The 22235-nt window shown below is 51.2% G+C and overlaps 6 protein-coding genes across 6 annotated transcripts; 5 read left to right on the forward strand and 1 right to left on the reverse strand.

Moving 5' to 3' along the window:
• The first annotated feature begins 676 nt into the window (after positions 1–676).
• Positions 677–4165, forward strand: STEHIDRAFT_82880 (FAD/NAD-P-binding domain-containing protein). The gene is made up of 7 exons (XM_007306775.1): positions 677–781; positions 839–960; positions 1051–1305; positions 2090–2921; positions 3024–3337; positions 3417–3538; positions 3626–4165. Exons 1-7 carry the CDS (start codon positions 766–768, stop codon positions 3642–3644), a joined length of 1680 nt encoding a protein of 559 aa, XP_007306837.1. The 5' UTR covers positions 677–765; the 3' UTR covers positions 3645–4165.
• Positions 4166–4808: 643 nt separating this feature from the next.
• STEHIDRAFT_113179 (uncharacterized protein) lies at positions 4809–5594 on the forward strand (the record flags this gene model as incomplete). Its single annotated transcript, XM_007306989.1, has 1 exon — positions 4809–5594. One exon carries the CDS (start codon positions 4809–4811, stop codon positions 5592–5594), a length of 786 nt encoding a protein of 261 aa, XP_007307051.1.
• A 961-nt stretch (positions 5595–6555) lies between these two features.
• STEHIDRAFT_123509 (uncharacterized protein) lies at positions 6556–11328 on the forward strand. Its single transcript, XM_007306990.1, has 23 exons — positions 6556–6632; positions 7056–7157; positions 7228–7561; positions 7624–7668; positions 7731–7813; positions 7871–7970; positions 8032–8067; positions 8119–8254; positions 8311–8503; positions 8560–9121; positions 9200–9205; positions 9274–9359; positions 9418–9495; positions 9553–9558; positions 9619–9679; positions 9735–9751; positions 9807–9884; positions 9938–10046; positions 10113–10208; positions 10267–10332; positions 10397–10692; positions 10753–10857; positions 10921–11328. Exons 3-23 carry the CDS (start codon positions 7237–7239, stop codon positions 11203–11205), a joined length of 2769 nt encoding a protein of 922 aa, XP_007307052.1. The 5' UTR covers positions 6556–6632; positions 7056–7157; positions 7228–7236; the 3' UTR covers positions 11206–11328.
• A 1635-nt stretch (positions 11329–12963) lies between these two features.
• On the forward strand, positions 12964–15142 carry STEHIDRAFT_170379 (FAD/NAD-P-binding domain-containing protein). The gene is made up of 5 exons (XM_007306991.1): positions 12964–13393; positions 13448–13536; positions 13602–13633; positions 13688–14095; positions 14162–15142. Exons 1-5 carry the CDS (start codon positions 13128–13130, stop codon positions 15050–15052), a joined length of 1686 nt encoding a protein of 561 aa, XP_007307053.1. The 5' UTR covers positions 12964–13127; the 3' UTR covers positions 15053–15142.
• A 390-nt stretch (positions 15143–15532) lies between these two features.
• On the forward strand, positions 15533–18750 carry STEHIDRAFT_123510 (uncharacterized protein). The gene is made up of 6 exons (XM_007306992.1): positions 15533–15932; positions 16001–16055; positions 16120–16312; positions 16380–16496; positions 16568–17329; positions 17394–18750. Exons 1-6 carry the CDS (start codon positions 15578–15580, stop codon positions 18654–18656), a joined length of 2745 nt encoding a protein of 914 aa, XP_007307054.1. The 5' UTR covers positions 15533–15577; the 3' UTR covers positions 18657–18750.
• Positions 18751–19378: 628 nt separating this feature from the next.
• STEHIDRAFT_123511 (uncharacterized protein) lies at positions 19379–21609 on the reverse strand (the record flags this gene model as incomplete). The annotated part of the gene is made up of 2 exons (XM_007306993.1): positions 19379–19465; positions 21430–21609. A coding segment is annotated over one exon (180 nt), but the record flags the coding sequence as incomplete, so codon positions are not given.
• Positions 21610–22235: the final 626 nt, after the last annotated feature.

The following is a 22235-nucleotide window of genomic DNA, read 5'->3' on the forward strand; positions in this document are numbered from 1 at the left end:
GACATATCCAGTGTTACGAGAGTGAACCGGCGGGTTGGTGATCAAGAGACACGAGTTGATCGGAACTGAACGAGGCAAGGCCCTAGTGCGCTGGGGTTAAAAGGCTTTCATTTAGACCGCTCTCGGAAGTGGACGGATGTGGCCCAACAAGACCCGGTCATTTATTGAACGAGAAGGATCAGAAAGAACATGCTCAGTAAGCAAGAAGGAAAAGGATGGGGGAATGCGGATGTGGAACTATAAATCACAGGACAGTCGCAAGACTCTTCCTATATTGACGGACAGCCAGCAAGCGGCGGAAGCCCGAAATATCCATCTCCTTTGCGGAGGGTTATGACGGCATGAGAAAGGCATGTTAGGACTGGACTAGCTGAGGATACGCGGAGAACTATGAAGTATGAGGGACATGGAGGAGCATGGAGGTCGTTGTAGAGTCCATAATGAGTCGGGTGGCACCCAATCCGCCGAGAGCCAATGATCCTGTCGGAAACAAACGGGTGTGGCTCGAGGGCCGCTTATTCGTCGGAACACAGCCAGTAGGCGGCTCTGTTCCATTTACAAATGAACCGGACGGACGCTGATTGGGTGATGCGGTGGATATCGTTGCAGACGATTGGGACGCTTTGCCAGCGCCGAACGCGTCGCGCTGATTCGGCCAGGACCGGGACCATTTCATAAAACTTCACAGAGCTCTCGCCGTCATCTTCATCTTTCGCCCGTCCCCCGACTCCTTGCCCGCCCTCTCTCCCGCCCTCCAAAGCCATCATGCAGGCTTCTATCGGTGCGTTGCTCTGTTCATGCCGTGCACGACGTCTTTGTTGACCCGGTGCAACCGTAGTCCGTAGGGCCGCGACACGGTCCCTGGTCCAGAGCAGGCTCGTCCAGAGACCTGGTCAGCTCCATGCCCTCAACAAAAGGCTTCTCTCGTCCACCCCAGTCGCACGCAACGACCCAGCCACGGTGCACATCTTCTTTCTTTCCTCTCGTTACCTGCACGGACTCTTACCTCTCCGTGTCCACTTCTCGCCTTCTCGACATTCACATTTCTAGCCACCACCGTCTGCCCCCCTTCCCCCGCCGCTCCCTCGCGTCTCCAGATGGCGCAAGTTCCTCCAGACCCTCGGCCGCGTTACCCTCGTCACTATCATCACCTCCGGCGGTGTCTTCTACTACGCCACGCAGTCGGATAAGCATCCTGGCCCTCAACTGCCCTATGATCCCTCGAAGAAGACCGTCGTTGTGCTCGGAACTGGCTGGGGTTCTGCGAGTTTCTTGAAGAGCTTGGATACCACGGATTACAATGTTGTACGTCTCGTCTTCCTTCTGGCTCTGTTTCTCCTCGAACCATCAGGCGGGGCGGTGAAAGGTTACATCGACCTCCACCCTTGTCGAGTGACGGCTATCTTTGGATGAAACAAGCATCTTGTACGGCGCATGTTTCTGCGTGCTGTACATTGCACTGTCAAATCATGGATTCTGATATGTCGCGAGTGTCGTTTTCGACTTGGAACATACACTATATGCTTTAGCTACAGCATCGTCGAGTCTCGAAAGTCCCGGTGGGGCTCGCGCTTAAGCTACATACTTCATCATGACGTCGTCATGCGCGCTCTCCCCGTTCTATCCTCGGCCCACTTGAAGATTTTCGTTTCGCACTCGCTATCCCGTCGCAGATGACCGGTCAGAGTGCCACTTCAACATGCTCGCGCCACACCATCATCGAAGCTTTCTCGCATGTTCATGTGCTTCGTCGGATGACGTATTTCGCCTGCTTTGGGCGATCATGTTACCGTCCTCCGCCTTCGAAGTTCGAACAGGGGTTCAGTGGCACTTGCTCAGTCGTGGCGACTGTCCTGGCCTTGCGGCGTTGCTTTTTCACGAGTAGATCGTTGGTGGCAATAATTCGGCGGGATTTGCGTTTTTGCATACTGAGCGTGCATTCGGCAGTCTCGAGAGGGTCTTTTACTTGGTTTAGTTCGTTCCTCTCGAGGTTTCCGGGCTCACCAAAAATGCATCGTATATGCCGTTCTACCCTCACTCTGTCTCTCACCACCGTCACCACCTGCTTACTCACTCTCACCATCTCCAGGTCGTCATCAGCCCCCGCAACTTCTTCCTCTTCACCCCCCTCCTCCCCTCCGTCGCCGTCGGCACCATCTCCCCCAAATCCATCCTCCAACCCATCCGCTACATCACCCGGCACAAAGAACGCTCCGTCACCGTCATCGAAGCCGAAGCGCACTCCGTCGACCCCATCGCAAAGACCGTCACCTTCTCCGATGACTCCGAAATCCAAGGCGCGGTCTCCTCCACCACGATCCCGTACGATTACCTCATCTACGGCGTCGGCGCCGAAACGCAGACGTTTGGCATACCCGGCGTGCAGCAGCATGCGTGTTTCATGAAGGAGATACAGGATGGGGAACGTATGAAGAGGAGGTTCTTGGATTGTGTGGAGAGTGCGGGCTTTCCCGGACAGAGCGACGAGGAGATCGATAGGCTGTTGCATTTTGTGGTCGTTGGCGGCGGTCCGACGGGCGTGGAAGTTAGTGGAGAACTTCATGATTTCTTGGAACAGGATCTGAAATCCTGGTACCCCGAACTCTCCTCTCGCATCCGCATCACCCTCGTCGAGGCCCTACCCTCCGTGCTTCCCATGTTCTCCAAGCGCCTGATCGATTATACAGAGTCGACGTTCAAGGAGAGTAAGATCGATATATTGACGAAGACGATGGTGAAGGAGATTAAGGAGAAGAGTGTTGTGCTGCAGATGCCGGATAAGACGATACAGGAGGTGCCGGTTGGGATGGTGGTTTGGGCGGGAGGGAATAAGCCGAGGGTGGTGACGAATGATTTGATTAAGAGGATTAATTCGGTCGTTGCGGAATCGCAGACGAATAGGAGGGGGATCGCTATTGATGGTGCGCTCCCTTTTCTACACTCTTTCGCACCCTTCCGCGACATAGTCCGTAACTGATTTTCTTTTCTTTTCTTTTTCCTCTGTGTTGTCGTGATGACGGCAGATCACCTCCGCATGGTAGGAACCGACGGCACCGTCTTCGCCCTCGGCGACTGTACCGCATCCTCTTACGCCCCTACCGCGCAAGTCGCATCCCAACAAGGCGCGTACCTCGGTCGTCTATTCTCCCAGCTTGCGAAGCGTGATGCTTTAGCGGCTGCTGCTGCGAGTGCGGTGGACGAGAAGGAGGTAGAGGGATTGAAGAAGCAGTTGGAGCGCACGGAGAAGTTGAGGCCGTTCCATTATAGTCATCAGGGGAGTTTGGCGTATATTGGGAATGAGAAGGCGATTGCGGATTTGGTTTTCTTTAATCAGAAGGTTTGTCTTGCTCTTCCTTCCACCGCTGAGTTTGTGTTGGTTCTGACGAGTGCTGGGTGATGCGTGGTGTGTGGTGTAGTGGGCGTCCGGAGGCGTGGCGACGTTCCTTTTCTGGCGGAGCGCGTATTTGAGCACGTTGTTCTCGATGAGGAATAGGGTGCTTGTGGCGTCGGATTGGTTGAAGGTTAAGCTGTTTGGACGGTGCGTTTTTTCTTTTTCTTTTTCCTCCCCTCCTGGGAATGTTATTGGATCGGAGGCTGACTGTGATTGTGACTGTTTACGTTTTAGTGATCTCGCTCGCGAGTAAATTCACTCGTGGAAGTAAAGTACTTAGCATTATTTCTTTTTGCATATACGTCCTGTTCTCTCCAAGCGCAACCTGTCCGCTCGTTCATTTTTACTTCATTGTTCGACCGCTTTACTTTCCAAGCGATACGAGCTAGACGTACCGCATTCATATGCATATCCTACCGTCAAACTGATCCATCCTCAGCCTCAGTTGATGTCCTTTTATCCGACTATCTCGGACGGACATACCGATAGACTTTTGTTTCTTTGCCGTTCGTTCGGCGTGCATCATTTTTCCCTTTCCCGTTCAGCGTGCATACAGAATCCAGATACAGGCCCCGGCTTCGGTTTACCCTACGCCACACTTATACATCCGCATACATACCTATAGACGTGTTCCGTGTTCCGTGTTCCTTTCGGTCGATTCGTTTGGTCTTGACCCTGGCCCGCCCGTTGTTCATTGACCATTCTGGACACCATTATCGTAGTATTAGTATGTTACTTATTTGTGCGAGGCTATATAGACGGTTCTTCTGTTCCTTTTTCATCATTTCTTGATTGACTGCGCCATCTGTCCGATTCGAACTCGGCTCTGATTTTTGGACGGTGGTGCTGAGAACCGGAGAAGCCGTACGCGGAGGTTTGATTGAGAGTGGGACGGCCTACTGACGTGGCTGGGAGCACGGGTCGATGGCTGGTACGAGCATATATTCTACTATTTCCAAGCTCGGTATATTAATTCTAGTTATCCCTCGAAAAGCCAGACTATATATCAAGTGATCGTTAAGTGGATCTCACTCGCTGAGCGATGATACCATTCAGTGGCATTCACCGGCCTGCAGAGAGCGATCGCGCCATAGGGTTGGTACACCCCGCCTGCCTAATCGGGAAGACAAAGAGAACTTGTACAGTGCGCTTCCGAGACCGAGACACGTTTTTTCGTCTTCTCGTTCGGGACGGGGATTTGCCGGGTGGTATATATATGTGATTGGGGCTCGCTTGTGGAGTCGTCTGTCTGTCTCTTCCACCACTTCCACGAGCGCGGTGACGATCGCACTTGCGCAGCTTTGACTGTCTGTCATCAAACTAAATCCTCATCGATAATGCATCCACACCCACGCGAGCGTAACGCCCATAATCTATAACCTCACAACTACATCCATCTCCATATCCGAAACGTAAAATGCTCACCGTCATCCTCCCCGCCTCCCACGTCCACCACTTCTTCTGCGGCGTCTCCGATCCCTTCTCCCAAGCCGAAGAGGAAAATACGGTATTCGAGGCTCTGGACTGTAAGCCTTGGGGCGCTGTGGGGTACGCGCCTGATGGGTGGTTTGAGTTGGGGATTCCGAGTGAGAGGGAGTTGGGTGCTAGTTTGAGTGATTGTGTCGGCGGCCCTACTCTGATGTTCCCGGATGCGGGGAACGATGAAGGTTCGACGATACCCGGTGCTGCTACACCTTCTTCGGGTTCAGTGGTGGTTCAGACTTCGATTATGCCACTAGAGGCGACATGCTCACCGGACGATCTCGATACGGATACGAATACGAAGGGTCTGGGTTCCGAGCCCCCGCACGCTCCTTCAAACTCGACGGACCCTTGCACGACGACCGATAACATCTCAAATATTGAGCGGCCTTCAACATCTCTAGTATCGTCGACGTTCAAATGGCCGCCAACAGAACTACCCACATTTATAATCGATTCTCCTGCGTCCTGGGACGGGAACCACGCGCACCCGGAGGACGTGTATCTGGCTGCCTATGATGACGGGGCGCATCTTTTCGTTCCTATGGTAGGGGCGTTTGGGAAGTTGGATAGGGAGTGGGAGAGACGATTTTTCCCTATGGCTGAGGAGGCTGGGGCGTGTGCGACCGCTATAGAGGGAGATGAGAGTGGAGAAGGTGGGGGGAAAAGTGGTCTTGATGGTGTTGTGAATGTGGAAGATGGTGCTAATGATAAGAATTGACTTTTGACTGCTCGACATTGTGGTTCGACTAGGATGTTAGGAAGTGAGGCTCGCACATGGGACGAAACCGTTCGATGGTACTTTGTCTCATCGAAATGCAAGTCTAAGTTCGTATTCACGGTCGAAACGCAAGACAAATTGATCGTATAACAGCGCTTCTTAGTAGGGTACTAGTCAAAACGGAAAGAAAGTCGGTGATCGCCTTCAGGGTACTCAAAATACTCTGGAGGATGAAAGCCTTGACCTTCGAGGTCCATAAATTGACGGAGCAGGTCGGGATGAAGGAACTGGCCATACTCGTGGCGTTGGGGGAGCATTCCAACCGAGAGATATCATCCCGTGGCTCTGCACCGCAGAGAAACTCTGACATCTGCGACGACAAATGATCAGTCTGGTGTCATGAGTTCATATGTGGGCTAAATTGAAAGAAATAAAGAAAAGTGGGTCCGCATTGCACTGACATGCATCCACTCTTCGAGTAGTGCAGCACTTCAGCCTGAGAAGATCGGGGATCTGCACCGAACGCACTAATCAGACTCCATGGAGGATAATTATAAAGCGAAAAGTTCGTAGATTATCTGGAATCGTGTATGTCATAAACCTTTAGGTGGATGATAGTCTTATGTACTAAACTAGTACGGCTGACTGTCATGGCCTCTCACTAGCATTGAAAGGGAGAAAAAGCTCAATAATTCAAAATTTGGTGAAGACGACTCTGCAAGAAGAATGTCAAATAGACGTACCGCACAAAATTATTCTCAAGGACTATCGACAGACAAACTCAGAAGATCTCGAAGCTTGATCGTTGCGAGTGGCCCAGAATAACGATGACAAGCTATGGCAAGCCTGACGCCAAAAGCGGATCACAAAGCGTGTGAAAATCCGCGCTCACGAGGACGCATCGCCACAGATCGGCGCCACCCCGCCACGTCTCAGCGGCAAGTCTCCTGGACCGTAACCACCACGACTGAGCATCCTAACTTGGACCAGGGAGCAGTAAGGACTATTATCGCAGCTCTATAATCGTATATCGGCTAGGTATGCTATGTTCCACATCTACAAGATGTGTTTCCTGGTATGCTCGCGGGAGTGGCACCACTGGATTGCCACTGGACCATGGCGATGCTTCGTCCGTTGTCTTGTGGTCTTTCCTATGCTTCATTTCGCCGCGACCCCCTGAAACTGCACGAGGCTCTGATTTTCTACGCACTCTATCCTGCCTATATATAACGGGCCTGTTTCGTCAGAGACGGACATTGAGGGACTTCAGAAGCTCAAGGCATCGAGAGGGTGCACGTTGAACGAGCCGTGGTCACGTCCGAGGATGCCGCTCGCTGTCCCAATTTGGCTGTCCGTGCCGTAGCGTTGTCGAGTTCTCTTTCTGATCGCTCTTCGCTGCTGTTGCTTGCGTTGCTAGCGAGAAACTTGTTCGACATGGATGGCTGATTTCCTCTTCAACAGGATTACACCTTCTATCTATCTTTGACTTCTGCCACTCGTTTCCTGAGTACGGTCGGCGAATGCAATTACCGATCTTCTTGTCTTCGTAAAGGAACTCTTTTTGTGAGCTTTTTCTGTCTCTATGAGTGTACCACGCGTAACTAACGCGTCCACGTGCTCTTTTTCCTTCAAGTGACGCATCATGGGGGTCCCGCTTTCTCAATCGCGGCGCGAGCTGCTCGGCAGCAAGTTTCCGGAGGATCCTTACGAGCACCCATATAAACCGCGACATGAACGCTCCTTCAGATGTGCGCTCAGAACTATTCTTTCCCTCTCGGCTTTACTCCTGGTTGCTCTCTATCTGTCACCTTCATTGTCGGACATCGTCTTTGGGACTGTCGCCATGCGTCTAAGGTACTTGGCTGAGATTGCAGGCTTGCTGGTGGGTGCTGGTGGAGTCGTATCTATCGTTCCTACAACATTTCCTACCTCTGGAAATGTAATGTGGTATACCGCACCCGGAGCCAGTTAGTATCTTTATTATATGTTCATTGAACGATAACAGCTCAACTTTCTTTTACGTTGACAGCCTGGCTGGAGGATTATCTTCCTGTTGGTAATGGGTATCTGGCAGGTAAAACTGTTATTTCTCTTCCTTGTGGGCATGAACTATTGCTAATAATGAGTGGACTTCAGCTATGCTTCCTGGTAACACGAACCAGGAGAATACTCAATTGAATATCGAGTCTCTATGGAGCGGAGGACCTTTCCAGGACCCAGTAAGTTTGAGAGTTGCAATGTTCAGTTTTCACTACCAAGAACTAATATCTTTCCAGACATACAACGGAAGCAATAAGCCATGGGATCAGCGAACTGCTTTGGCTCAGGACATGCAACAAATACGTCAGACAATATTCACGGATGGCACGATTGGGGGTAAGATCAAAACTTCCGCTTCTGCGCTGTAATAACCTGTACTCATTATATCTACTTTTAGATGTCGAGGTCCTAGCGGCTGATATCGGCGCTTACGGTACGGACACGTAACCTTCGACCAAGCAGGCTCTGATTGGCAATCTTCTAGGTTCTTATGCCGGCGCTGGCTTTCTTCTCTCAAGCATAAACGTGACGGGCGACGTTACCGGTTATACGAGATGGTTAGACATGGATTCTGCTCTAGCCCGTACTCAGTGGACGCAAGATAACAGCACGTTCCTTCGGTGCGTTTCTACGACGTTTAGATAATCTGCACTGTCCTGATTGTACATATCAACAGCACGACGTTCTGCTCGCATCCGTCCCAGGCCTGTGTCGAGCATATTAACACAACCTCCGCCACACTCCCGCCGCTTGAGTATGCGTTCGATATCACGCAGGAGGCGGGCCTTCCCACCCCTAACATCACATGCTTCGACAACTCTACCCTCCAGATTCGTGGCCTTGTTGCTGATCCTGGTATGACCTACGAGGTACGACTTTTTCATCGTTACGGAGTAATACTTGCTCATTATCGACGTTCGATTAGATTTTGGCTCGTGTTCAGACCGCTTCTATATCCGGCTCAGGTGGCGAAGTCTCCTGCAGTACTATCGATGGCGTCGGTGGCGCGACGAACGCCACCCTAAGTGTGACCAACGCTACCGAATCTTGGATCACTTGGGTCGGAGGAACAGACTTTGACCAGACTGCGGGCGACGCCGCTCACTCGTTCTCCTTCAAAGGCTCGGATCCTCACAGCGCCCTCGTTTCGACTCTCACCATCGCACTTTCCACTGGTAGCTCGAATTCGTCCAACGCCACTTATCCTTCACCCGTCTTCGCAGCTCAACTCTCAGAGCACGTCGAAGACTACGCGGCCATTGCGACTGTCGTGTCGGTTGATTTAGGTCAGGTTCCAGACTTGACTACACCGACGGATGAGTTGTACGCGTCGTATGAGACCGATGGGACAGATCCTCATCAGGCGTACGTCGAGTGGTTGTTGTTCAATTTTGGAAGGTACCTTTTGATCGGGAGTGCGAGAGGAGCGTTGCCTGCGAATCTGCAGGGCAAGTGGGCGAACGGTATCACGAATGCCTGGAGTGCAGGTACGCACCTGCTCTTCACGGTCTTTTGAGATATCGTTGACTGACGTTCCCTTCGTTGTGGCTTCCGTTTGATGAAAGACTATCGTAAGTTTTTCCCTATCGGTTTCATTCATGGGGATGTCGTCGTATCTTTTCTCACATTTATACCTCAGACGCCAACATCAACACCCAAATGAACTATTGGATGGCGGAACAACTTGGTTTGAACGTGACACAGTCGTTGTGGGATTACATGGAGGTTCGTCTCTCGTGGAAGAAGCCCCCTTGATATACCTTTAACGCTGGCTATTTTACAGCAAAATTGGGCTCCCCGTGGTTCAGAGACCGCGAAGATCCTGTACAACATTTCCGAAGGATGGACCACTCACAATGAGGTATGCGAGCAGCCCATTCTCTGCCCATTTAGTTCTGACTGGGTGATTTCGCTGTAGATGAACGTACGTTACCCTATTGCCGCAGTACAGGCCATAAATCTTTGCTAATTGCGTGTTATGCAGATCTTTGGGCACACCGGCATGAAGCTCTCAGGCAACTCTGCACAATGGGCTGATTATCCTGGTGAGCCCTTACGCATCCTCATTGTCGAGATCTCTACTCATAGTACGCTTTTCAGAGTCGTCGGTCTGGATGGTCAGTTTATTCCCACTAATCCATCAAATCTCACATGTTGACGACCTGATATTAGATGATTCATGTCTGGGACCACTTCGATTACACCGGCGACACAGCATGGTGGAAAGCTCAAGGATATCCTTTGCTCAAGGTCGAATGCAGTTACACATTTCTCGAGCCCGACCGCTGATTCTCTGTTCACAGGGAGTAACTCAGTTCCAACTCCAGAAGCTCATCCAGGACGAGCACTTCAATGACGGGAGACTCGTTACCGCTCCATGCAACTCTCCAGAGCAAACCCCGATCACTCTCGGTAATTCTCCTCATGAGTGTAAAATCGTAGAGTCATCGAATTGATATGATTACAACCACCTTACAGGCTGTTCTCACCAACAGCAACTCATCTGGCAGCTACTGAATGCGGCCGAGAAGGGATACCAGGCCGCAGGAGATACTGATGCCACATTCCTCAGCGGTGCGTGTGTCCCAGTCACGTCCATGGAAGATTCTCATTTTCAGTGTGGCACTTCTAGATGTTCAGAGCAAGCGTGCTCAGATGGATATGGGTATCCACATCGGTTGGTGGGGCCAACTGCAAGGTTCGTCAGATCGCTACTTTCCCACCGTGACTATCCAAACCAACCTTTTCCTGCGAATCTCTAGAATGGAAAATTGACATGGATAGTCCCACGGACACCCATCGTCATCTCTCGCATCTCGTCGGTCTCTACCCTGGATACGCCGTCGCATCTTTCAACGCAACCGCCCAGTCGCCCATCTACACTAATAGCACTCTGCAGCACTACACTCCGATCGACGTGTTCAACGCCGCCGAGATAAGTCTCATCCATAGAGGCAATGGAACAGGCCCGGACGCGGACTCTGGTTGGGAGAAGGTCTGGAGAGCGGCTGCGTGGGCGCAGTTAGCGAATGCAACTGAATTCTACCACGAGCTCTCGGTACGTTTCTTCGCCCGCATTGCACTCTTTAGTTTGACTCACCAATACTTCTTTGTGCAGTACGCCGTTGAACGCAGCTATGGACCGAACCTCTTGAGCGAGTATGGTCCGGGAAGCGGAATTTTCCAGATCGATGCCAACCTGGGGTATCCTGCCGCTGTCATCGTAAGTCTCGCCCATTCTTGCTTCCAGTAAGGTGGTAAATGCTAACACGGAGCACCCGTACAGAACGCTCTCGTTCAAGCTCCCGACACCCCGGCCTACTCTGATACCCTCACCATCACTCTACTCCCCGCCCTTCCCGACAACTGGGCCAAGGGATCAGTGACCGGCTTCAGGATTCGCGGTGGAATGACCTTGGACATGAAGTGGAGTGACGGCGAGCCGACCGAAGTGACTATTTCGACAACCGAACAGCCGTTGGGTGCGCGCCCTGTGCAGGTCAAGTTCAACGGTGCTGTGAAGGCGACTTTCAGCACTGGAACCGTCTCGACGCAGTCTATCTCTTTCTAATCCCTTCTATCCTTAGTACATTTCCACGCTGAATCACGAAATATTGTATGATACGAAGCTTCGATCACTGAATGTGCCTATCCATCTTTACATGTATTTATCTCCATCTCCTTGTAAATGAACTATCATCATCTTGAAGAAGAGCTTACTGTGCGGGGCGGAACATATTTCCATTCGGAATACCGATGCTGGCTGCAGGTATGGCAGGTATACGGAACCTGATCTTCGTTTGGAGCATATGGGCCACAGTGGCACCTGCACGGCGAAAGCCGTGCTGCCGAAGCGAACTGAACTCCGCAGGGGTACAAGGAAGATGTGTATATGTGGAAGTAAGGACATCATTCTTCCGCTCAAGACGAGTCACAGGCGTTGAACAATGCTGGAGGACAACGAATTCCTGGTCCCTAATGGGAGCAGGTCTTGCGTTCACTTGAATAACCACATCGGGACAACACTCTCACGCTTTCCATGGCCCAGCCCACGCGGGCCTACCCACGCGAGCAAAAGACCTATCGACGTCTTCACCCTCCTCCTACCCCATTTGGACAATCTCAGCCACCCACGGGATCCCACCCACGCGAGCAAAAGACCTATCGACGTCTTCACCCCCCTCCTACCCCATTTGGAAGCTATCAAGTCCCGCGCGAGCGCGAACGCTGCGAACTCTTCCCGCAACACTTGATTCTTATGTTTTCGTGTGCATTCATTATTTTCCCAATTTTATTCTCCTTCGTGATCTTTCAATCCAATTGCATGGTCTATTTTCGTCCCTGCTTTGACATAGCGCGACCTTACAACCTGGCCGATATGAACTACAACATGATAACTTGAACGCTTTGATCTAAGGACCGAAACAGAATATGATTATGACAGTGGCGCTGACGACTGGGAGGATGACGGTTGGTTGGTCCGTGAATCTGAATCAGACGAGGCAGACGAGTACTAGTGGCGGCTTACATGCCAATGGGGATGAGGACGGCTGCTGGAATTGCTTAAACGGTTGGTTGTTGCAAGATCTCGCTATTAATGCTGTGGTTTTATTATTTTATATTTAATGTGATGATGTGTTGTGTCTTTTGTGTTCTATGAATCCACTCATGAGACACTTAACTGGATCTACGTCGTACCTCGTACATGACACCTGGCCTAAGAATCGCGACGCTTGTTGCGTTGGTTTTCACTTACAGCGGTTTGCAGAATCGTAGTCGCACCTCGAATTCACGCAGAGAAGCTCTGCTCCACACGACGCCTTACCCGACACTCCCGACGGGGCTGCCACGAGTTGGGCCACATCGCTCTTGCAGGCCCTCAGTGCACAGTACTGAGCTGAATTTCGCGCTTTTTATGAATATAATTGGTACAGCGAGGCCCTGCGAGTTAGGGGCTACTCAGATAGTAGGTTTCGTTCAATATTCTGAGGTGGAATACTACTCGGTGGTCAAATGTGGCCATGCCATTGAAGTGTGCCAAGGGTGGCGTTCGCTTCTTCAAATGGCAAGCGGTGCGTCAAGAACCGCCGGTCGCTCCATCGAGAGAAAAAGTGGGAGCGACTACGATTCTGAAAATTGCTGTAATATTATAGATGCAACGTGATCATTATGTCACGCTCCAACCAATAGGGACCAGGTGGCGCCCGGAGGGCAAGTGTATAAGACGGGAGTAAAAGGCGAATAATCTAGGCATTAGTGAGCAACCGCTCGTCAGCCAGAGGCTGACGGATTGAGACTCGGACGGCGTGCTTGATTCTCTGGATTGGTTCAGGTATGGCGCAATGCCTCGAGTACCCACTTCAATCGACTTTGGCTATCCTACATATGCATGGCTCACCATACGACAAGAATAAGGCTTTGGTCTGTTTCTGGTTTCTGCGTACCCTAACGTTGCTATCTCTTCGGTCCTCTTTTCCATAGTAGCGGTCGACCATGTATTTCCGGTTGGTCTCGCTCACTGCCCTTTTGTCAATCGAATGGGCCACTGTCTGCTCTGCAGCAAAGGTTCCATCTAGGAGAGAACAAGTTCCCTTACTAGTTGCTGAACAGTCCAAGCCGACGAAGCGTGTAGCTATCGTGGGGGGAGGGACGGGCGGCGTCACAGCGCTCAAGACGCTACTAGGCGACTTGCCATCTGAGACGACACGCGACTGGGAGATCGTCCTCTTCGAGCAACATCGAGATGTGGGCGGCGTATGGTCAGCGTTACAAAACTCCGTTTCCCTCGTTTTAACTCACAGGATGCTTCGTAGGCTTCCCGACTTGGAGCCACCCAATTACCCAGAACTCCCTGGAACACCGCTATACCCTCGGCTCAAGACTAATACACCACACCCTACTAGTCAGTCTCCACTGTTGGATACAGCTGACAGCCTTCTCACTGAATATGAATTCCCACCATTATAGTGACGATACCCAACTTTCCGTTTAGACCTCTCGTATGTCTTCCACTGGTTTTGAGGTTATATCTCAGCTGATGCAGTTCATTCCAGACGGACCTCTACCCTCACCATCCATATGTACAACAATACCATGCCGACATCATCTCTCACTGGAATCTCTCATCTTATCTCCGACTCAATCACGAAGTCCTTGAATCGCGCTGGCTTGGCACGAGCGAGGACGGTCACTGGCGCCTGGACGTCCTCGATCACGTTCAAGGTCGCACTATTCAAGCAAATTTCGACCACCTCATTGTGGCGAACGGACATAATCACTATCCGTACGAGCCAACCTTCGAAGGGAGAGAGAAGTGGCTAGAGCAGTCGAGCGACAGGATTGTCTTCCATTCCATATTCTACCGTGAACCGGAAGACTATGCGGGGAAGAACGTCCTCGTCGTTGGTGGGGGAGCTAGTGGGCGCGATATCGCTCTCCAAGTCGTTGGGATCGCCAACTCGGTATGTGCTGGATGTCTTTCTGCGAGCTGGCACAAAGCCTGACTAGCATTTTCTTGACTGTTGCAGACGACGGTTTCGTTGAAATCCACTGAGAGAACCAATAACCCGGCTTTCCCCTCCATCCCTGGAGCCGCCTTCAAACCTCGGATTTCCCACTTCACGTCCGACTCCGTCGTATTCTCGGACAGCTCTGAGCTGGCCCACATCGATACCGTCATCCTCGCCACCGGATACGATTATCGCATCCCATTCCTCACCGCAGGTGGCCATCTCGACGAAATATCCACCAGCGTGACTCTCGATTCGACACATCCGGCCGCCATTGCGGCCAGCAAATCGGAGCACCTAGTCACCAATCATCGATATATCCGACCCCTCTTCTCCCACGTCCTCTCCCTCGACACCGCATACCCGCTCGGAGCCCTGTACTTCATCGGTCTTCCTGTATTCGTTGCCAACGCCATCTCCGACACCGCAGGCGCTCTTTTCACCGCACATACGATCGCAAATGCTTCACTCCTTAGTTCTCGAGAAGAATTTCTTGAAGATTTATCGCGTCAGGAGCGGGAAGTCTCTCGCGTTGGGGATCCGTGGTATATCGGGCATAGACAGGTAAACACGCAAGGTCCCAGCGAAGAATCAAATCAAGATCGGCTGGTGCGGTACTTGCAGGTCAGGGGTGTGGATCAGGACGATGACACGGGCGGGTCGCACAGGCATGGCAGTGGGATTATCCCGCCAAAGGGGAAGAACTTCACAGAAGATTGGAGGATATTGGGGAGAGGGCAGGGCGATCTGCTCAAGAAGGGTTGGGAGAGAGTGAAAGCGAGCGGGAGAGATACGGTTAGGCAATGGTTGGCAGGTAGGGAGACGGAAGGGGAGTGGGCCGACCTTTTGCGAAAGCTCATAAGATGGGAGAAGGAACAAGAGAAGGAGAGCGTGGCGAAGAGCTTGTGATATGCGGTAGAGCCCCTCGGTCCTCACTTTATGGATATATAGTTGGCATATTGTTCTCATGAGTACTGCAGCATCGTAATACTTATACGCATGCATACATAACTAAACCTATCTGAACGCGTATCTTTGAGCTAAGGCAATCTATGCCCGTTCAAGCTCGCCTCAGTAGTTCCTGTGGACGAAGTGTGAGTGTACTGTACCGTCCTGTATGGTTGTAACGTAAGAGCATGGAGCCACCGTCGCCACGAGTCGCATCCTAAGGCAGACCACAGACACGAGGAAGAATCAGGTAAGTAGTATGATACCTAGCTCTATAAAAGCGCGAAAAATCTACCGCATATATTTCCAAGTTGAAATCAGGCGAACAAAGGGTCTTAGTACTTATTACCGTGAGAAGAGAGGTAAGATCGGTGCCGCAACACATCACAATCGTTCTGATTCTTATAAAAAGCCCTCTGGATAAGGCTCCCTCGATCCACAGATTTTCCCTCGACACTTGCTACACTCACATCGCCACATTGCGCTATGCCGTCATCTCGAAATTCGGATCACAGTCAAACGGTCGCAGGCGAGGAAGCTGTTGCAGCCTGGTTGAATTCCCTCCATAAGCTTGCCACGCGCTCGATCTACGATATGTCTTCCACGGTGAAGGACTGTATCGAGACACCGGATTCTGTCGCAGAGGCTCGCATCTACATGGGCACAATGATATCAACTGTTCGAACGTGGATGGGAGAGACCCGTAGCAAGGGCAGTGGGCCGCCAAACGAGCTAGTTGACGCACTTCATTTAACCTCAGACAACGAAAGGCCGTTAAGAGAGGACGCCGTTATCCTTTTTGACAAACATCCCCTACCACGTTTCCTTCTACTTGCTTGTGGTGAGCACCAATCAGTGTTGTCGGATCCGGGCCCAATGTGTGATTGATTATGATTGATGATTTTTCAGTACCGGACTCGGAATCGGAGCGCAAGCGAGCTCGTGGCAATCCACACCTCACCGCGTACGCGTCACTTTTCTCTTTGTGGCACCCTATTGTGCGAGCGTTACTGACAACGGAATATTAGAGCTGAACAAGCTGTTCTGTTAGAAGCTGCTTTCCGGAAAGAGTACCTCGGAGGGGCGTTGACGCGGTTCATAACTGCGTTGGAGTTACACAAGGAGGACTACAAACTAGATCAGCACTACGGCCGTGTCATCGCCATCGTGCAATCTAGCGGTTCTGGTAAATCACGTCTGGTTAGAGAGCTTTCAAAGAAAGTGAGTACCACATACGATATGTTCAAAGCGTACATCTAACTCCTGGATTGGTGTATGATTCTCGGAGTATCCCCTCCTCAGTGTGTGCTTCCGAGATGATGCTAAGCCCACCACTGGGTGGCCTCCAGGCGATATACCTCCAAAGAACTTCTTCGCGCTGCATGCTCAGACGGGACATTATAAGGTATATTTATCCCTCATGTTTTTGTGGAACGGCGATTGTTAACTGGTGCGCACGATTAATCTCTTGATTAGGGCGAGGAACAGGCCGCCGCTTTCTTGGGTGCGCTGATGGAGGTCATCACCGAGAAGATAGATATTTCAAAGAATGATATACTGGCTGGTTGGGGTTATCCTGCACCGGGGGAGGAAGAACAAAGCACTAGGAGACGACTTCTGCAACTAGCCATGGATCGTGCGACCAGCGCGTTATCAACCCACGTTTCTTGGCTAAAGTCGGAGCGCGAGTGGATAGCTCGCCTCAAAGAGATGAGTTCCCCGGATCAAACAGGGAGCGATGGCACTTCAGCACAAACCAGCTCTTCCTCCCCAAAGAACAGAGACCTCCCTTTAACTGCGTCTCCCGACTGGCACAGGAAACTCTTCGCAAAGTTCTGCACCAAAGGTTTCAGTGCTCTTAGCGAGAAGCTTGCGGCACTCGGACACCATACTTTCTTCCTCGCTTTGGATGAATGTGCTGAACTAGGCGAAGAGGCGGAGCGTAATGATATAGAACCCTTGTCACACATCACTCTCATTGCCATGCAGAGGATCCTTAAGGCAGCAGACACTCTGGACGCCAAGGTTCAGTTTTGGTTTCTTCTCCTCGATACGAACTCCAGTGCGTATCTCCTTGCGCCATCGGGACCACGAGCCAAGTCCGGCCGCTTGGTAAAGGGAATGTCGCCCCTCGTCCCATTCGTTTATCTTGGCTTCAATCAGATGGCGCATGGAATCACGATCGAAACGGCACGAGAAGCGCTTAGTGTTGAACATCTTCAACGATTTGGGAGACCAGTGAGTTTTTTGCACCGTGACGTTCATTTTTTCCATTGTTCACCAACCCACCAACGCCGTACAGTATTGGTCAACGATGCCGCCTTCCATGGTAGTCCAAGCCGCGAGCGAGAAGTTATTCTTCCAACCCAAAGACGGTTCCGCCGAGTTCTATCCCGGCCATATTCATCACGTCTTCGCTGCGTTCGCTTCACGTGCTGCTCTCGAGTTATGCAACAACGAAATGGGAACACGCCTCGCAGCCGAAGCCGTTAGCCATCATATGCGGATCGTAACTGCTGTTGTTGGCGACAAACTCGAGACCAAGGCCCCATCGGAGCCCGCTCTCGCCCTTGCCGCAGCTACTGCGTTGACCGCTAACGAGGAGGTGTACAAGGTGGCGTTGAACGCTCTGCTCTCGGAGTTGGTTCTCAAAGACCTTATTCTCAATCGCGGAGATCAGGCCGAGCTCTGCAGTCGCCTGCTCTTCATCCTTGCCCGAGATCAGGCCGCGCTCTCAGTTCATGGACGATTGATGAACGACGACAAGACTCGTGTGCATGCAGTCACACTCGCAGCTGTGCTCGAGACGCTGCTCGGTCCCCAGTATGGTTGCCCTGACTCCACGTCGTCGTTACTCCCCAAAATCCGAACATTCTGTCAGGCGCGTTTTGTCCATTGGGCGCACTTCCATACCCTGACGAGGATACTCGACGAGATACCGATTGAAATGCTCGAGTGGGCCTGGTTCGTCGGCGCTGCCATTCAGTGTGCACATAACCAGCCCGTCATCGACGGTTTTATGGTCCACTACTTCGGCGACCTCGACGAGCCATATGATCGGGAATGCCTAGGCATCCTCGCCTGGAAAACCAAGGCAAAGGAGGAGAGTGCCTCGCAAGAACTCGGATCGCTCCTCACCGTTCCGCCAATCGTGTATAAAGATCGCAGTGGTACAACGCGACGTGTCAAGGACCAGACGATCGTACTGCTCATGGACCTCTGTAGTGAAGCCGGTATTGGACATAAGACAGGACCGAGGACCCAACTATTGCATCGCTCAGCCGCCACTCCGTACAACGCACCTAACTTGACTAACACACAGAAGGACAGGGTTTGGAAAGGATATTGCGACCCAGCGCGTGGAGAGAGAGAGCCGCAGAACTTTTTCATCAATATTCGCGGTCGGGACCCGGAGCAGTATCCCGTTACGAAGGATTACAGGGAGCCATTCCGCGCACTCTTTAACAATAGCTTGTCAGGAAGTCTGCCCATGGGTTTACACTTATTAGAGCAGAAGATGGATAGGCTCATGAATCAGTTCGAGTATCCCGGCGAGGAGGACTGAAGGACGTTTAGGATTCAATTGTATACGCTCATCCGAGTCCTGTGCAGTTCAAGTTGTGCACAGTTATTCCCCATCTACTATCCGTATATCTCGTACAAATATCCGTGTTCTCTTCCTGTTCTGCTCTCATTATCCGAATCATTGCCGCATGTTAGTACGCCGGTCGACCAGTTCATGCTGTCTCCTCAGGTTTTGGATTATACGAGGATCAATAGTTAAGTTGGCCGCTCTGTTCTGCTCGTTCGATTTACCCTTGAATGCGAGGGATAGTATTTGATCGTCAAACTGTGCGATGTGACTACTATCTAATGGCAACTCGAGTATGCATTAACGATTCAAGAAATGTACCAGGAGATACTCGGTTTCGTCGAGTCACCTACTGATCTCAGGCTCACAATATCCGACTCATATATGTAGAGTAAGTACTATCGATTTAGAATATTGAACCCTTCGCCGGAGCTCGTATCCTCACAAGCAGTTGGCGGAGGGACTGAACCTATTTTTTGAGCTAAGGCAACCTATGCTCGTTCAAATTGGCTACAGTTCCTGTGAACGAAGCGTGAGTATACTGTAGTGTTCTGAGTTCCCGCCACAAGCCTCGCCACACTGAATTACTATGTAACGGACACGTCACACCAACCGCTTCAGCTCTCCGCACGTGGTCATCGCCCCGTCACATCGTTACGATAACGTCTTTTTTCCGGTTCCCACTGGCAGTTTTGCTGTACTTTTTCGACCAAAGGTTCGTCACGCGTTCTCCGCGTTGATGAACCGAACAAAATCCTGCGTGACCTCACGCATAACGCAGGGTGAGCACAGGCGCATGGCATACTATCACTCCAGTAGTGTTCGGTATTAGATGGGTGTTCGGTATAACTTTTTCAAGGCCGCGCCCCTCCCCGTACCCACATGAAATGTTCTGTATAGTGTAGAGGGCACCTGTATGAGCCTATGGGCAAATTTTCTGTGCTTCCGTTGCTCGTACGCAGTCTTGAAGGAAGAGGTACTGTGTCAATAAAATCATTTCCAGTGTGTTGCTGCTCTCGGACCTTGACATCTGGGCCTGGTGACCCAAAAATATTTGGGCATATGTTTTCACACCGTATCGACCTCCAGTATATTTCTCCGAGAGATAGATCCATTGTCGTCGTTGAACGCCGGATGGTTGACCTGAGCGAGCACTCTCGTCTCGTCACGCTTGACTAATTTGGAAACTCAATTGAATCTCCGCATGGGGCCGCATCGGCAATGATGTTCTCCGACGGGTCTTGGGTGGCAACATTTCTTCACACTCTCGCATCGTTGTATCCCAATTCCTTCGAATGAACCTGCTAAAATCGATAGTGGCAAGTACCACACGCGAGTACCAATGATACCCTCACTCATCTTTTTTCTTCACCTAACAATTATAATAGATACACAACACTTTGCCTCGATTCCAGTGTGTCCGAGCCAATAGCGGAGCTTGAACCCAACGATCACGGGCTCGTTACGCTCTCGTGACCGTCGCGCGGAGAAAAAACCGAACACTCATCCGCAAGATCCGCAGAACGAGAGACGAAAGAATCAACCGTTATAAATTGCGTGGGGGGCATTGTGAGTATTTGCCATGCTACAGGCCAAATCCTGAACTTTCCCGCCGTCTGCAGGACGTCCGGGAATATTTTATCGGGTTCTCATACCGAACAGTGCTGGAGTGATAGTATGCTGGGCGAGGTCCAATCCTGGTGCGGACAATTTTGGGCCAAAAAGTGGTCTCATGTTTGATCATGGTGCGTACATTTTCGGCCTCCGAAGGACCCCAGGTTCGATCCCAAACGAGACAAAAGTGGTGAACTTGTGACAAGGTCCGATCCTACCATGGCCTACAGTGCGCACAAAAGTTGCACAAAAAAGATAAGATGACTCGCGAGAGAGCCTCTTCAGACACTCGCCGACGAGGTGCGCACATAATGGCCAATAATGCCTATATTTTCGAGCTATATGCTGGGCAATGTCCGATACAGAATGCGTACCAAACGTCCTCCAAAACAGGACACCCGATCCCAGTGCGTACATTTTGCTCCCAAATCGGCCCGGACAAAAAGGGCAAAAATAGTAGTCTCCCACAGTCAGACCTAAGGAGGGGAAGACAGTCGTTCCCCTTAGATAAGGTCTGCACCTCAACGCGCCCCGGATACCGTAGGTCGACCTTCGAGTCCCGCTTTGCTAACTTTTGCCCATATAAGGCAATTCTCGGTAATGGGATTCTGATGAAGCCGGTTGCCGGTGGCTGCGGAGTCAGGCGGAGTCTCATGATCACCAGGTGGCACTGTGTGGCTCCTTGCCTCTCCTCAGCTCCCATGTCAATGAGGAGCTTAGACTGTCCATAGTCCACCACTAATTGGCAGGCATAGAGCTTAAATCATATATATCAGGGCCTCCGGGCTGATTACACACAGATGACTATGATCATAAGTAGGTTGCAGAGAAGAGGTAGTATACTTAGTGTCGCTTGTACCGCTGCGTGAGCTGAAAATATAGATACATGAGTTGTGACAAGTCAAAAACATTCTACAATGGTTACATAGGACCTATTCGATTCACTGGTAGCATTTGAGAGCGTGTAAATGGGCTATTGGCGTCGAAGGGGGATGGAATAAGAATGACAGGCGCGACGCGTTTGTTTGTTTGGCTTCTCACGTGGTCGCGTTTATCGCCGAACGTCGACCTGCGGTATCAACCCCGCCGAGAGTATCAGACTAAAAAATAGACGGTTTTGGATCGGACCTCCCTAGGCATATGCCATGCGCCTGTGAGCACTGGGTGAGCGAACAGTGACCTCGGCAGGCGCTTGCGCAAAATAATAATTTTCGCAAGCGCCTACGTTGTTTTCTGAACCATTTACGGGTCCCGTCACGCTCACGCACGGTTTCTGAACCGTGACCCGGGCGAAACTGATGGGTGACGTAAATTCTTGATGAACCTTTGGTCGAAAAAGTACAGTACTTCTTCATCGATGTGAATCCAAAGAAAGGCAGAAGTGTCCAACATGTTTACAGCCATAAACCACAGAGAAGTTGAACAATTTCTCAACATAGATGTTTAGTTGGTTCGAGACCTAGAAGAATCGGAGAACGTCTATGTAGATACAACAGTAAATAATGAGTCCGATATGAAACGGTAAACGAAAGTGTCCGTAGAAATTGCGAAAGGTAGGTTTCTTGGCCAGCTAGCGCAATCATATCCCTGGCATGACAGTGAGGTCGATACATCCCACGCTTGGCCAGTAATGGCCTGAGGACGACAATGCGAAGAATCAGATTCGGTCACAGAGCCTCGTAGCACACTTGAACTCACCCGGGAGCGATGCGATCATAGCATCATAAGTTATACGAGTAGCGACTTCCGTGGACAGACGTACTGGACCGTGAAGAGCGGCTGCAACTGCTTCGGGTTCATCATAAAGCTGGACGCCAGGCAGTAGACCTCGCACATCCCATGTGAAGTAGACCCGATTCCTGGTCATTTGTATGCAGCTGAGGGAGGACAGGAACGGGTGGCTCTCCAAAGGTTGAGCTATACACAAGGACATGCGCG

Source organism: Stereum hirsutum, assembly GCF_000264905.1.
Source record: "Stereum hirsutum FP-91666 SS1 unplaced genomic scaffold STEHIscaffold_12, whole genome shotgun sequence".
In the NCBI taxonomy this organism is placed as follows: Eukaryota; Fungi; Basidiomycota; class Agaricomycetes; order Russulales; family Stereaceae; genus Stereum; species Stereum hirsutum.